General features: G+C 37.9%; 1 protein-coding gene across 1 annotated transcript; it reads right to left on the bottom strand.

The window, feature by feature from the left end:
* Positions 1-1,280: 1,280 nt before the first annotated feature.
* Positions 1,281-14,205, bottom strand: LOC144199029 (sperm-associated antigen 1-like). Its single transcript, XM_077720362.1, has 18 exons — positions 13,921-14,205; positions 12,565-12,724; positions 12,377-12,499; positions 12,248-12,303; positions 11,685-11,788; positions 11,478-11,583; positions 11,276-11,406; positions 11,088-11,194; positions 9,967-10,090; positions 7,602-8,057; positions 5,776-5,875; positions 5,153-5,305; positions 4,823-4,980; positions 4,164-4,305; positions 3,624-3,750; positions 3,392-3,550; positions 2,954-3,274; positions 1,281-2,205 (listed from the first exon to the last, which is right to left on the bottom strand). Exons 1-18 carry the CDS (start codon positions 14,052-14,054, stop codon positions 2,077-2,079), a joined length of 2,790 nt encoding a protein of 929 aa, XP_077576488.1. The 5' UTR covers positions 14,055-14,205; the 3' UTR covers positions 1,281-2,076.
* Positions 14,206-14,510: the final 305 nt, after the last annotated feature.

The raw sequence follows: 14,510 nt of genomic DNA, 5'->3' as shown, positions 1-14,510 counted from the left end.
ATGCGGGCTGAGCTTACAAAAAAAAAAACGCCGGCCTTCTAGTACTTCATTTGAGTTTTTTTGATTTATTTAATAACGGACAGCACCTACTAAGGTACTTATTTATATTCATGTTAATGAACATATGTAAATACATAAGATTGTGGGCGAAGGCTAATTTCCATCTTTAGTAGCTTGTGTAGGTTGAAGATAAACGATGACACATACACGAATAGCAGTTTTAAACAGCGTTCAGATCGCAATTTTGTTCGTCTATTGGCCAGGCTTTAAGATGAGTGGCTAAGAGGTTCAGAGATGGGAGTTCATGCATGTTACTTGGTATTGAGTTCCAGGTATGTGTGGCACAGCGAATGTGATTTGGCTGAAAGCGCTCTTTTTGAAGGGAACTACACAGTCACTTCTAGAGCCAGTCCTTGTTGTGTTGGAATTTTTTGGTACAAAATCTTGCAGTGGAGCTTTTTGTGGGAAGATTTTGTAAACTAAGGCGGGATCTGAATATTTAACAGTACTCTTGTTCCAGTTCAGGCATTTGTGCTTTTTTGTCTGACAATGGTGGGGCGTTTTTGGCCTTCTGTCCAATATTTTCAAAGTCAGTGTTCCTGATGTGACTGACCTGACTTCCAATAATAGTATTTGGTTTTCTGTCCAACACTAAAATGGGATTTAAACAGTTTTGCGCTTTGGTTTATTTTATCAATAGGACGACTTTTTGGGGAAGTGAAGTCCAATCTATATGTTTCAGTTATGTACCCTCTGATGTGTTATTGTGACTTTAAGCCAGTTCATGTAAATGCACATCCCGCTGGAAGTTTGCTAGAGATCATTTGGGTAATACAAATGGGAGAATGTCTAATGAAACCAAAACATATCTTTTTGTACTGTTGGCTTTTGAGTTAAAACCTCCTTCCATAGCAAGGCCATGGAAGATGAAATGTTGCCAGGTCTTTCCTAAAATCCCAATCACACCCATATTTTAAAAGTCCTTGATTAGCCTAGGCAGTGTACCGATCCCAAACGACAATATCACTGCTCCAGAGCAGCTCGGCATGGAGGAATTGGCCCCAATACTAATAGTAGTGTATAAAAGTCTTGCAGAATCTCGCCAGCAAAAGATAGTTATAACTAAAAACATTTTTACTATAATTAGCAAATACTTTCTTTAAAATACGATAATGTTTTTCTGTATCTTTTTTGTTCTTTTATTTCTGATAGTTGAGGTATATCTATGAAGAAAATGACCAGCCTCTCTGGAGAATGACATATTATTATAATACGACTGATACCATGATCCTTGATTTATTTTGGTAACTTTTTTTCCTCTTATTCCACCTTTTTATATTGCAGCTATGGCATTCATAAACATTGCTATAAATGTTGGGACTGCTTGTCGGCTAATCTTAGGCTGATTTGAAAGTGCAGAGAGTGACCCACTTTACTCCTAAATGCTAACTGGAAGTTAAAAAAAGTGATTTCAAGTTTCAAATTGTATTTTCACTAGGTCATTAGATACTTTTGCCCTTTACTACACTAAACAGATCTAGGACATCATTCCAATCTATGTCAATACATCATACACAGGTGTAATTTTGTGATCCCCCACTAAGCCAGGAAACTTTTAAATAGCTCCAAAATCTCTAAATTGAAAGTATAATCATGCAGTTTCAGCTGCCTAATCAGCAATCATTCATCAACATTCCTGATGTTAAAGGACTAAAAGTGCAAGAACCACATGTGCTGTACTAAAATGAGAACAGTTGGTTCATGTTTTGCCAAATTGACCAGCAAGGTCCGCAATACTGTGCCCTTACTCCATAAATAGTTATACATGGTGATACAAAATTAATTCTCCATAGCAAAATTGTCTTCAAAGAAAATATATATTTCTTGTACGCTCACTTTAAACATACTGTACAATTTCATCTCATTTCCAACACACAACAGTGAATGTGTTTAATCTGGGACACATTCTTCAGTAATTCGCATCTTTTTTGAAGTTTTGCATAGATCTGAAATATGTGATGATGCAGCAGCAGCTCATGCGGTCCGTCCGGGCTGGCCAGGGAAGATGCTGACAAGTCAAATGTATTTGTTGGCCAGGTTCTGAACATCATTATTGGTGAACTCAGTACTCTTAACAGATGCCAGGTGTTCAAACAATTGGCTGACGTGGCGCCGGTCTTCTTTCTCCAGCAGCATCAGAACAACCTGATGAGCACAAAAGCTCATTTTGAAACAAAGCATAGTTTTTTTTTATTCCTCTAATGTGAAAGGATACAAATGCCAATTCTGTGCATACGTCACAGTAGTACTGGACAAACCCTTAGGCAGGAGTGGGCTCCACTTTTAACTGTTTAGAGGGGCCTGCGCCATAATTTCCATCCATGTTTGTAAAATCTTTAGCGCTGAGGTTGGGAACCTTCTTAAGCGAGAGCCATAACCAATTCATATTTTCAATTGTTATTCCTTAAAAGCCATACTCAGAATGTAAAAGTAAAAATACATGAAAATGTGTGCATTTTTAATCATTCCACCACTTTTACATAAAGACCCTGATTTTTTGTTGACAACATTGTTACGCCGTTGCTAATCAATGAGAATGGATGCCGAAGAGTGATGAAAAAAAGATGATTAAAGTGACACTACAGGTAATCCTGACGTGACGCGCCTATTGATGCAGCGGTTTTAATTAGGTTAATAGAGAGCCATATGCACCCATCAAAAGAGCCATGTAAGGCTCCCGAGCCATAGGTTCCCTACCCCTGGGTTAACGCATCACAGTTCTATTGTGTGTGTGTATTACAAGTCTGCAATTAGTAAAAAAAAATGCAGCTGGACATCTTTTGTCCTCAGAACTTTTTAAATGGACAATTTCTGTCAACTATTTTGCGTGGTCTTTGGCATCTATTTGTATTTTAGCTGGATATAAATAACCTTAGAACAATTTTACTCTTACCGAGAACCTATCAGCAGTATGAAGATGACACAGGTGTTTGTAAACAAGGTTGGGGTCCTTTTCCAGCAGGTAAGTGTCTAGCACTTTCACAATGAAGCTGATGGTCTCCCCGTTGAGTTGGGTGCTCAAATACTGCGGCAGAAGCTCGGGAGCCGTCGACGTCAACATATCGGCGCAAGCCGCCATGTTGCCACTGCTGCAAGCGTTGTTTAAAGCTTGGCCAAACTCATAGGCGTTGTTTGCTTGGAAGTTGTTGCTCAATTCATCTTTCAAGCAACTGTCAGATTTTGCAACCATTGATGTTTTCTGATCACCGTCGACCTATGGAGGAAAACGTTGTGTTAATATCGATTAAAGTTAAGCTAATATTCACTGCCAGCCCCTGCCAATTCCAATGAGTTTGATGTCAGTTACTGTCAATGAAATGCAAAACTCTACCTCTGTAATGGGGATAATCTTTCTGGATTTGGCAGGTGATTCAATAGCCAGACTTTGTTTGAGTAGAATTGTGACCTCTTCCAACTCTTTCTCTGCTTCCTGTACATTGGGATCCCTTTGCAACACCTCCTGGAGGTCTGTACTGCATGCTAGGTAGTCCTGGTGCAAAGAACAATCAACCAATACGTATAGGCTTTAATTTATCCAATCATATTTGACCATCTAACCTCACCTTTAGCCCTTTATTGGCTAAGGCTCGTCTGTAATAGGCCTTCTTATTCCCGGGTTCCAGGTTGAGGGCTGCGTCACAATCTTGCTTTGCCTCAGCAAACTTCTCCAGCTTCAAGTAGCACAAGGCTCTGCCAATACACACATGCACACACACGTGTTAGAATTTCATCTCTTATGACTCATGCAATCATACAACTATGAACACAACAAAAAAGGAAAGGGCTATTGTTCCAGAACACTCATGTCTTGTGTAATTATGAGTCCGGTGTGTATTTGCTCAGGTGTGGCTCCAAGGTCAAAATTGTTATGCTGAGTCAAAAACAAACACAAACAGAGTAATACTTTGACATACAAGTGTCCCAATATACGAGGAATTTGAGATACAAGTAAAATCCTGAGGAAATATTTGCATTGAGATACGAGACAATTTTTCGGATACGTCTTGCACTTTAATGATTAGCTACAGGAAAGAAATTAAACATTTGGCATCTATTCAATTTTAAAGAAGAATATCTGCCAAATAAATTGAAGTGTATCTAACCTGTTAGTGTAGATAGCACATTCCTCGGGCTTTATCTTAAGGCAGTCCGAATACTTTCCAAGGGCGTCCTTATATTGGCCTTTTTTCACAAACTCGTTTCCATCTTGCTTCAAATCTGCAAATCGAGCTTCTGCTTTCCTTTCTAGACAAGAACAACAGCAAAAGGGTACTCAGCAAAACCCAAAGAAAAAAAATCCACTACATTTTCATGAGAAATCTCTCAAATAATCAATAATAACAGTATCTATAGCCAATTCAAACTTTACAGTGGGGGAGTGGAAAGCACATCTTTCCTAAAATGACCATACACATTCAATTTTCAAAAACCAAAGGAACTAGCTGTATATCAGTCAGCTGGGATAGGCTCCAGCAACCCCCGTGACCCTAATGAGGATAAAGCAGTTCAGAAAATGAGATGAATATTATTTTACTGCTTTAATGATTGTGGTATATACTGTACAGCTACTGTATAATGGCATAAACAAATCCTGCTAAGGTCATTAAAGCATAGATAGTCAGTGAATGAATGAATCAATCCCAGCTCAGAACATGCCGACGTAATAGCAACGAACATTTATAGCCTCCTTTCATAGTAAAGAGTTTAATCCACCAGCATATCTGTGGACCGCTAAGTCACCTTATATTTTTAAATCACAAACCTGCATCTTTAGCAGCCTTCTCGGCTCGAGCCTGAAGAACCTCGACGCTGGGTGGCTCTTCTCTGCGGTGATGTTGGGCCGAAAGAGGAACCAAAGGAATATCTGGGAGTTTCTCTCTCCACTCTGCACCATCTTGCTCAATCAGCAAGCGGGTGATCCTGGATGAGAGCGAGTGTTAGAAAAAAAATCGAATGTGTATGGTCATTAGTAATATACGAACAAAATAAAAGGCACCATTTTTAAAAGTCTTCATCAATAACTTATGTAAATGAATGTGAGGATATTCCGATGAAACCAACCTCCCAAACAGAGGACTAATCTAATTGATACCTATTCACACTGTCATGGGCTGCCTGCACGCTGACGTCTATCTGCAGAACAGTCTTGTAATCCACGTAGGCCTTGCTGTAGCGCTCCAGGGACTCATAAGCCATGGCCCGGCGCAGGAGGGGCTTGAGGGAGAATGGCTGTAGCTCCAGGGCTCTGGTGAGTATAAATAGATGAGAGGAGCAAAGGATCAAGAAATGTTGGTGTGAGAGATTTGTCCAACGGGATATACCTGCTTGGAATCAAAATGCTTGGAAGAACACAGTGTACAGTATTTTACGGACTGTAACTCACACTTTTACACAGTTTGACTGGGCTTGCGACCTATATTATGTTTTTCTTTGTCTCTGACGACCAAAAGTCTGTTTTGTTGTTTTTACGTTATAGTTAGGTACATGAAAAACTGTTATATTAATACAATGGTGGCCAAGTCGTGTCCTCAAGAGCCCCTATTCAGTCTATTTTCCATATCTCCCTGCTCTACCACATCTTTTTGTCCGGAAAATATGGCGATAATGATGACATAAATAATTCCTGAAGGTTACGAATATCACATTGCTACTTCACAATATTTCCTCACACTAAATGTTCAAACAAGTGCATAGAGGATCCACGGTATGACTTACTGTGTGCAGTCCTGTATGCAGTCTTGACTGTTACCATCTTTCAGGTAGCAAGCTGCTCTGTTAGAGTACAAAATGCTGAGGTCATCAGGACTATCAAGACCTGCAAGGAAAACAAAATAATTGTAGTCAATTTCACAATGTACATTTTTAAACAATGTGTAATTGTCTACCTTTTACAGACATGACAAACATGGTGTATCGAAAATAAATTTTCTGGTGTCAAGGACGATGATGGACCCCCAATCATGTGGCCCTTTTAAATCATTCTTCGATGAATTGAAATTAGTTTGTTGGCAGCAGTTGTGCAGGCTACTAGGCAGATATCCACACCTCAGTATTTAACCTCTGTCAGACAGAACACAATACCCCCTGACCAAACAAAATATCATTGTATCTCTTCCCAAGAAGATCCAACCAAGCTGTCTAAATGATTACAGGCCAGTAGTGCTCACTCCAATCATCACAAAGTGCTTAAAGAGAGTAGGTACTGGCTCAGATACAGAGCATCATTCCTAACACATTGGACTACTGCATTTTGCACACTGGGCCAACAGATATGTATCACGATCTTTTCCCCTCTCAACTGGAAAACAGAGAATACTCAATCGTGTACAGGAGGAAGGAAAAGAGACCTCATCATTCATTCCTTTTCTGAACCACTTAATCCTTGTTAGAGTCGGAGGGGGGTGGGGGGGCTGGAGACTATCCCAGGTCACTTCGGGTCAGGGGCGGGGGACACCCTGAATCGGTGGCACGCCGATTGCAGGGCACGAGGAAACAGACCACCATTCACGTGCACACTCATACCTAGGGGACATTTAGAGTGTCCAATCAGCCTACCATGCATGTTTTTTGGAATGTGGAAGGAAACCGGAGTACCCAGAGAAAACCCAAGCCGGCCTGGGGAGATCCTGCAAACTCCACACAGCTGGACTGACCTGGATTTGAACCCAGGACCTCAGAACTGTGAGGCCGACGTGCTAACCTCTCATCTGCTGAGACCTCATCAACTATACTCTTTATTTTGTTATGAGCTTTGAATGTGGCTCTCGAGCCATATGCACTAATGGAAATAGCCACATATGGCTTTCGAGCCATAGGTTCCCTACCCCTCCTTTATAACAAACCAAAATAGTTTTTTTTTTTTTTTTTTTTTAGAAAAATGACAGTTAGAAACGTGTAAAATGACAACACATAATGCTTGAGGAAATGTCCTGCTCTATTTCTGGGGTCAGTTATTACAAGGTTAGCTTTGTGCAAAGAAGAGAAATGATGAGGAAGCATCAGTTTCCCTTCATGGATCTATCTTTCTTCCTTATACATTCCCTTGCTTCCTCGGTAAGATTTACAGCAGCCGTCCCATCCAATTTCACAGAGACTGACCGGCAGTCATGTGACCTGGAGAGACCTAAGCAGAGAGGCTTAGTGGTAGACTAAGGCTAAAACCGAAACACCGTCCATTTCGAGCAACCCCAAAGTGTTGCATCACTCTTGGGTATCATTCTCTCCATCCACTTGTACCGATCGAGATTACTACTCTTTTTATGCCGACTCACATAATAATAACTATGTTCGTATTTCAATCAAAAGGATGGAAATCCCCATTATGCAATGTCACGCCACCTAAAGTAGTACACAGTTAATCATTTTAAGCTATATTCATTCAGACGTTGCAAAGAATGAAAACATGATGGGACACATACCGGCATCTTCAAAACACGTTTACTAGCGTACCAGTATGTACTGTAGTGACTTTATTGTCAATGTGCCATAACAAGCATTGCTTGGGGGGTAAAAAAAAAAAAAAAAAACATACTCAGCCTTACCTGCATCACTGTAGCCTTGAATCGCTTGCGAGTATTTTTCCAGTGCATCACCAAACTGTCCATTCTTAAACAGCAGATTTCCTCCATTCTTTAAGCGGCATAGCGACAATGGAAGGGCTCCACATGGTGCGTCGAGATTGACAGGTTCAACATTTGTACCCGATGAAGTCTCCTTGGTGCTGTTACCGCCTTGGTCAGCCTGAGGTGACATTGCCGAGCCCCTCTTAGCTATCCCGTTGGCGACCTTTTCCTTGGATTCTTGCGCAACTTTGTACTTGTCTGAGGTGCCACCTTTACCCCTCCAGTGTCCATGATTGGAATTAGAAGAATCGTTGTGCGGGGCCCCGTCCCCTTTGCCGTGGGGCCGCTTTTGCGCGTTACCCATGTCTCCCCTGTCCGCAGGAACTGATGAGCACCAGTCCCCTCCCACAGGCTGGCTGGCTTCGACCGGGCAATCTGGAAGGGAGAAAGAGCGTGTGAAGATAGACAGGACGAAACACACCCACAGGAAGCAGTCAGTGGTTACATCATGGTTGGGGGGGAGGGTTGGGATCACGTGCCACAGAGCCACATAAGAGGAGTTTCAGGAAGCGGCGGTAGGAATTATAGGACGACTGGTTGGGGGTGGGGCGCAAAGCACATGCGTGCCTACAGTACTGTGTCACGTGGCCCCGTGGGAGGGGAGTTGTGGTCAAAATGACAGAAATAATGTCGCAAACTAACAGGAGGATTCAACTCAAAGAACTATAACTCAAGGATACATTCTATGTCAATAACATTAAAGATGGCCATTTGAGCCTCTGCTGGATTCTATCTTTAGAATATGATATTGTCACTGTCAACACAAAGTAAACACAATACACAATTGTTGAAATACATTTAACTATATACAACCGTAAAAACTGTAAAACAAGGTGGTGTCAAGGATATATATATATATATATATATATATATATATATATATATATATATATATATATATATATATATATATATATATATATATATATATATATATATATATATATATATATATATATATATATATATATATATATATATATATATATATATATATATATATATATATATATATATATATATATATATATATATATATATATATATATATATATATATATATATATATATATATATATATATATATATATATATATATATATATATATATATATATATATATATATATATATATATATATATATATATATATATATATATATATATATATATATATATATATATATATATATATATATATATATATATATATATATATATATATATATATATATATATATATATATATATATATATATATATATATATATATATATATATATATATATATATATATATATATATATATATATATATATATATATATATATATATATATATATATATATATATATATATATATATATATATATATATATATATATATATATATATATATATATATATATATATATATATATATATATATATATATATATATATATATATATATATATATATATATATATATATATATATATATATATATATATATATATATATATATATATATATATATATATATATATATATATATATATATATATATATATATATATATATATATATATATATATATATATATATATATATATATATATATATATATATATATATATATATATATATATATATATATATATATATATATATATATATATATATATATATATATATATATATATATATATATATATATATATATATATATATAATACCTTTGTAGGTTGAGCCAATCAAAATTATTGCATTGTGGAAAGATTAATTTTTAATGGTTCTGCATAACGTTGGCTATTACATCATTTTTAGTGATTTTTGTAAAGATATCTACATTTTAAATGCTGCCGTTTAAAACTTAAATGGCATAATTTCATCTAATATTTGTTTAGTACTCCCTTAGCAAAAAGAATGACCTATTCATCGGTATGACACCTTTTGTATAAATCATTGCATGCATAAAATAAAATAGATAATAGTACTAATAGAGTACTAATAGACCATGTTAACTAAAGGCAGTTTTGGATCCATGCCTAACAGCAAGTAGCCAAATTCATAGTAGTTTGTGAATGTATTCTGCAATATTTGGACCACTTTTTTGACATAATTAGTATATCGACAAGTTGCAAAATAAAGCAAAAATAATTGATTTCATGAGCGTACCTTACGTCCTCTGGTTCTTCTGGATATGTAAGTCTATATAACCGTTTCTAATGTACGAGGGTAAATCTTTAATACCGATTTTTTTTTTAAAAAATCCTGTTTTTATATGTATAATAACTCTCACCAGTATGATCCGGTGTAGACTCTTCGAAATGATCCTCTTCCTCTTGGATGATGATTTTTCTCCCTTTTTTTGCTTCTCCCTGTCGCGCTTCTGTCATCTTCTTTGTAGTTTCAGACAGAAGTTGCTACATCACAAATAATTTCCCACATCAGAATTTGTTATGACATATGAAGACAGGCTATTACGTCAGCAAATATAATATTTCGGGGGTTGTTTGGACATTTTTGTCAATAATTTTTCGTTTGCCACACGACAAGCAGCGACACTTGGTGGACAAGTAGTGTAACTGTACTAGGTAAAGGGTTGACTGTTTTGGGGCATTAAAAAACATTAATTAAACATTAATATTATTATAGTTATGATTCATTTAATATTATTATAGTTAGTATTCTGTTAATATAGTCATGATTCAATTAATATTATTATAGTTATGATTTTATTAATATCATTATAGTTATGATTCTATTAATATTATTATAGTTATAATTCTATTAATATTATTAAGGTTATGAACGAGTTTAGAAATTAATACAATGTTATTAAGGAGTACTAAATACTACACTTAAAATGAATATAACAGAAGTACGCACTGTTTACGACCCCCAGCAGTAAAACTTAGTTGACAATAACATTAAAAAAAATAACAAAAACAACGGTTCATGGCAGGACTAAAGACATACGTTGTTAAAAGGAAAGAAATGTAATTCCTAAGAATACATTAGTGAATAAGGTGGCCTGGCAGCTGAGTGGTTAGCGGGGGTGCGTGGGTTTTGTTCGGGTACTCCAGTGTCCTCCCACATTCCAAAAGACATGCATGGAAGGCTGATTGGACACTCTAAATTATCCCTAAGTATGAGTGTGAGCATGAATGGTTGTTTGTCTCCTTGTGCCTTACAATTGGCTGACCACCAATTCAGGGTGTCCCCCGCCTCTGGCCCAAAGTCAGCTGGGATAGGCTCCAGCACCCCCCTCCCCTTAAGACCTTAGTGAGCATAAAAGCGGTTCATAAAATGAGATGAGACATTGTCAAATATTATTGTCTATATTCAATTAAAGTGAGCATAAAATTTAGCCATCACGCCTTGATAAAACATTTCAAACTCTTCGTAAAAAAGACTTACTATGGCTGACACATTCTGCGGCTCTTCCTTCATCACAACCGCCAGGTCTTTAACAGCCTGTTCGAAGTTCCCCAGTTCATGGTGCACAGTAGCCCGGCGTAACAGAGCTGGAAAAAAAGGTACAATGAAAATGACCATTTCTCATCAAGGTACCAAAGGCACTTTTTGTATGTTTGAGACTCAATTACCTTTTACGTTGCAGGGTTCTAGCTCCAATACGCTGTGGCAGTCATCCATGGCCTTTTTCCACTGCTTGAGCTTGATCTCTGCCTGGGCTCTGTTATTGTATGCCGCCACTGTAGGCCTTATGGATATGCTCCTGTGATTACATAACTTTTATAGCTATAGGTTAGGTAAAGGCCCAGCATATCAACTAGGAAGGAACCTGACCTAGAGTAGTACGCAATTGCCTCCTCATAATCATTTGCTCTGAAAGCATCGTTTCCTTTGTCTTTTTCACGCTCTGCTAGAAGTTGTTTCATCTCTGTTGTCAGTGCTGGATATAGTCACAGGACAATTATGTTAGAAGCAACTTTGTTGTGAACAAATCAAAATCAATGTGTTCAGCGCTAAGCAAATGGAATAGAATGGAATTACATGACGTGTCCAGTGTTGTCTTGAGATGTGACTTGTTAATGGCAGGCTGGTAATTTTTAATAACATCCTCATCAATTTGCTGACATTCCTTCTCCACATCAAACCTAGAGAAAATTGTTCATGTCCATTAGTGACAGAAAAGGTTAATCACTCCAAAAAGACTGAATACTGGCAATTTCATCATTGATCTATGTAATGTGTTATTCCCAATCCCAGTGGATGCCACAGCACAAGGATGGCCAATCAGACTTTGCCGAAAGTTTGGTCGTTGTCATAGAAACTATACTATAACCTGTTTGCCTACTGTTGTGGTCAAAAGTTTACATCCATTCTGTTGCTGTGTCACGGTTCTGTCTGGGGGCGGAAAGTAGGGCTTGGGGGCACACCCTGGCGTCCAGGGGTCCAGGTTTGAGGGCACAAAGGGGCATTGGGCATTCCTTGATGCATTGTTTCAGATGGAAAAAGAATATGACAGTGAGACTTGACTGTCAAATTTGTTTTCTGACATGCTCATCATTTCCCAAGACACTATGGTTTTCAAATTTAAGCACAAAATCACTCACTTCTCCCATTCTCGATAATCACGTGGCTGGATACGTTTTTGTTTATGGGCTGAGTTCTGTGCAAAAAGAAAATTCTGTTATCCAAACTTAGCAGAAAACACATTGATAAGTATTGTTCGACATGGCTACCAAGTTAAGTGGAACTGAACAGTTGGAACCTCTCACTGGTGGCAACATTTGGTCCACAACATCCTCAAACATCAGCTGTCTTTTTAGGGAGGTCTCTGTCATTTTGGTTTCGTCTTGCCAGTTCTGTAAAGTACAATTTTTGTTTGTTTTTTTCATGAGGCAGCCACATCACTAAGTAAATAGTGTACCCTTAAATCCTCTTCAATGCTGTTCCATTCATCTGGTGGAAGGCTAGAGGATGTGGCCAGGGGAATTTCCTTTCGTAGAGCTCGGCTGTGAGGATTCAATTTTGTCAGTCGGGTCTCGCAGTAATTGATCAGATGGGGATAGATGCCCTCCTTGCCAGACCTGTCCACAATAAGTCTTTTTAGAGGCTACAATTGGGTTTAAGTAAATGCATATTTTAACTGAATTGTCTCTGGGCAACAACATTGTTAGATTTTAAAAATCAAATCGTTGTGCACTTTATACAGACAACTTTGGCTACATGCGTATTGTAGAAAGGTGTATCAATTAGGCTTAAAATTATGATTTTTTTTCCCTCCAACATTTGCCAGGGAAGGACTGGTTTCCTGATACTTTTGCGATTGTATATACATACTCCTGTAATACTGTCACATATCTAGCCATGTAAGGGCCGGTGCAGCGAGTAGTTAGTGCGTCTGCCTCACAACTCTGGGGTCCTGGGTTCAAATCTTGGAGTTTGTATGTTCTCCCTTGGCCCGCGCAGCCCCAGGAAAAACATGCAAACTCCACACAGGTGAACGTGACCTGGATTTCAACCCAGGACTCCAGAGCTGTGAGGCCATTTGCTCCACCGGGCCGCCCACTATACTATATATATGTTATACTATTTTTAGCCCCCACTCCTCATAAATGGAGTTTTCGTAGACAGGGTCCAGTCCTTCAAATTCTTGGGGGTCCAGAAATGATTAAATTTCCTAAGCGTCCTCAGGAGGAACAACTTGGACACTAGGTTTCTGGTAACCTGCAATAGAGCCACTGTGGGGAGCATCCTGGCATAGTGCATGACAGTGTGGTACACTGGAAGCACAGCAGCAGACAGAAAAGCCATGCAAAGAGTGATTAACACCGCCCAGAAGAACATCGGCTGCTCTCGGCCCTCACTGGATGACATTACCAGCACACGCTACCTCAGGAACATTGTCAGGGTCCTATACCACCCTGGTCACAACCTGTTCCAGCTGCTGCCCTCTGAAAGACGCTACAGGTCTCCCAAATCAAGGACAAATAGACTTAGGGACACCTCCCCCCCACACACACAGTCATCAGGACTCTGAACTTGTATTAGCACGACCCTTCTGTGCAATAACTTTGGGGTGTGCAATAACAATGTGCAATATCTTAGATTGTGCAATATTTTGGAATTTACCTTGGCAGAATGTGACTTTTTATATTTTTATATTACTTATTGATGTTTTTACTGGGAAAACGTACTTTGTGGAGTAGCACCACCAATTTTGTTAGACTCAGCTGTGTATGATGACAATAAAGGCTTTTGATTGGATTTGATTGATTTTTACCTGAGTAATATAAGGATTTTCTCCATGTACTTGGCATCCTTGCATTTTTCAATGTAATCATAATCCAGGTGCTCCACTGGTATCTTTGTAGAACCAAAATCAGAATGATTTTGACCAAATAGTGCTGCATTCATTGCTATAAACCACTGGAATCCGTCCAACTTTTATTTAAAAAAAAAACCCAAATAAAATAAAATATAAATCCCCGTTATTGTCTAAAGACCCCTTTGTCAGTGTAAACACAAAGACACAACTCTAAAATCTTGTTCTTTCTCTTAGTCCTAGAAATGGCGTTACAAAGAAGAGTGTTTGTGGCGTTGCCCGTGGAGACGGGAGATTGGTGCTACGTCATCAGTGAGCATCAGGGTGAAACTTGGTCAAAGCCTAGTGTAATATTTCTGTATATAATGAAAGTAATAAGAAAAACAATGAGTCAAATTTCCTTGACAAAAATGTTTAACCTGTTTATTTATTTAAAATAGTTTTTTAAAGCTAATTAAATTTAACACATCTAAGACTATATGTAAAATGTGCAGTGGAGGAAAAGTTACATTTTCTTCAGTAAAATAATAGCAATGCGATGATTTTTA

The sequence above is a fragment of the Stigmatopora nigra genome, chromosome 7, assembly GCF_051989575.1.
Source record: "Stigmatopora nigra isolate UIUO_SnigA chromosome 7, RoL_Snig_1.1, whole genome shotgun sequence".
Taxonomy (NCBI): domain Eukaryota; kingdom Metazoa; phylum Chordata; class Actinopteri; order Syngnathiformes; family Syngnathidae; genus Stigmatopora; species Stigmatopora nigra.
This window is presented reverse-complemented; position numbering and strand designations above follow the sequence as displayed.

Excerpts from the sequence above, each read along its gene's own strand:
- LOC144199029 (XM_077720362.1), bottom strand. The coding sequence starts at position 14,054 with ATGAATGCAGCACTATTTGGTCAAAATCATTCTGATTTTGGTTCTACA. Across the intron at positions 11,407-11,477 it reads GCAATTGCGTACTACTCTAG|GAGCATATCCATAAGGCCTA; the intron begins GTCAGGTTCCTT and ends ATGTAATCACAG. Across the intron at positions 5,876-7,601 it reads TCAAGGCTACAGTGATGCAG|GTCTTGATAGTCCTGATGAC; the intron begins GTAAGGCTGAGT and ends TTTTCCTTGCAG.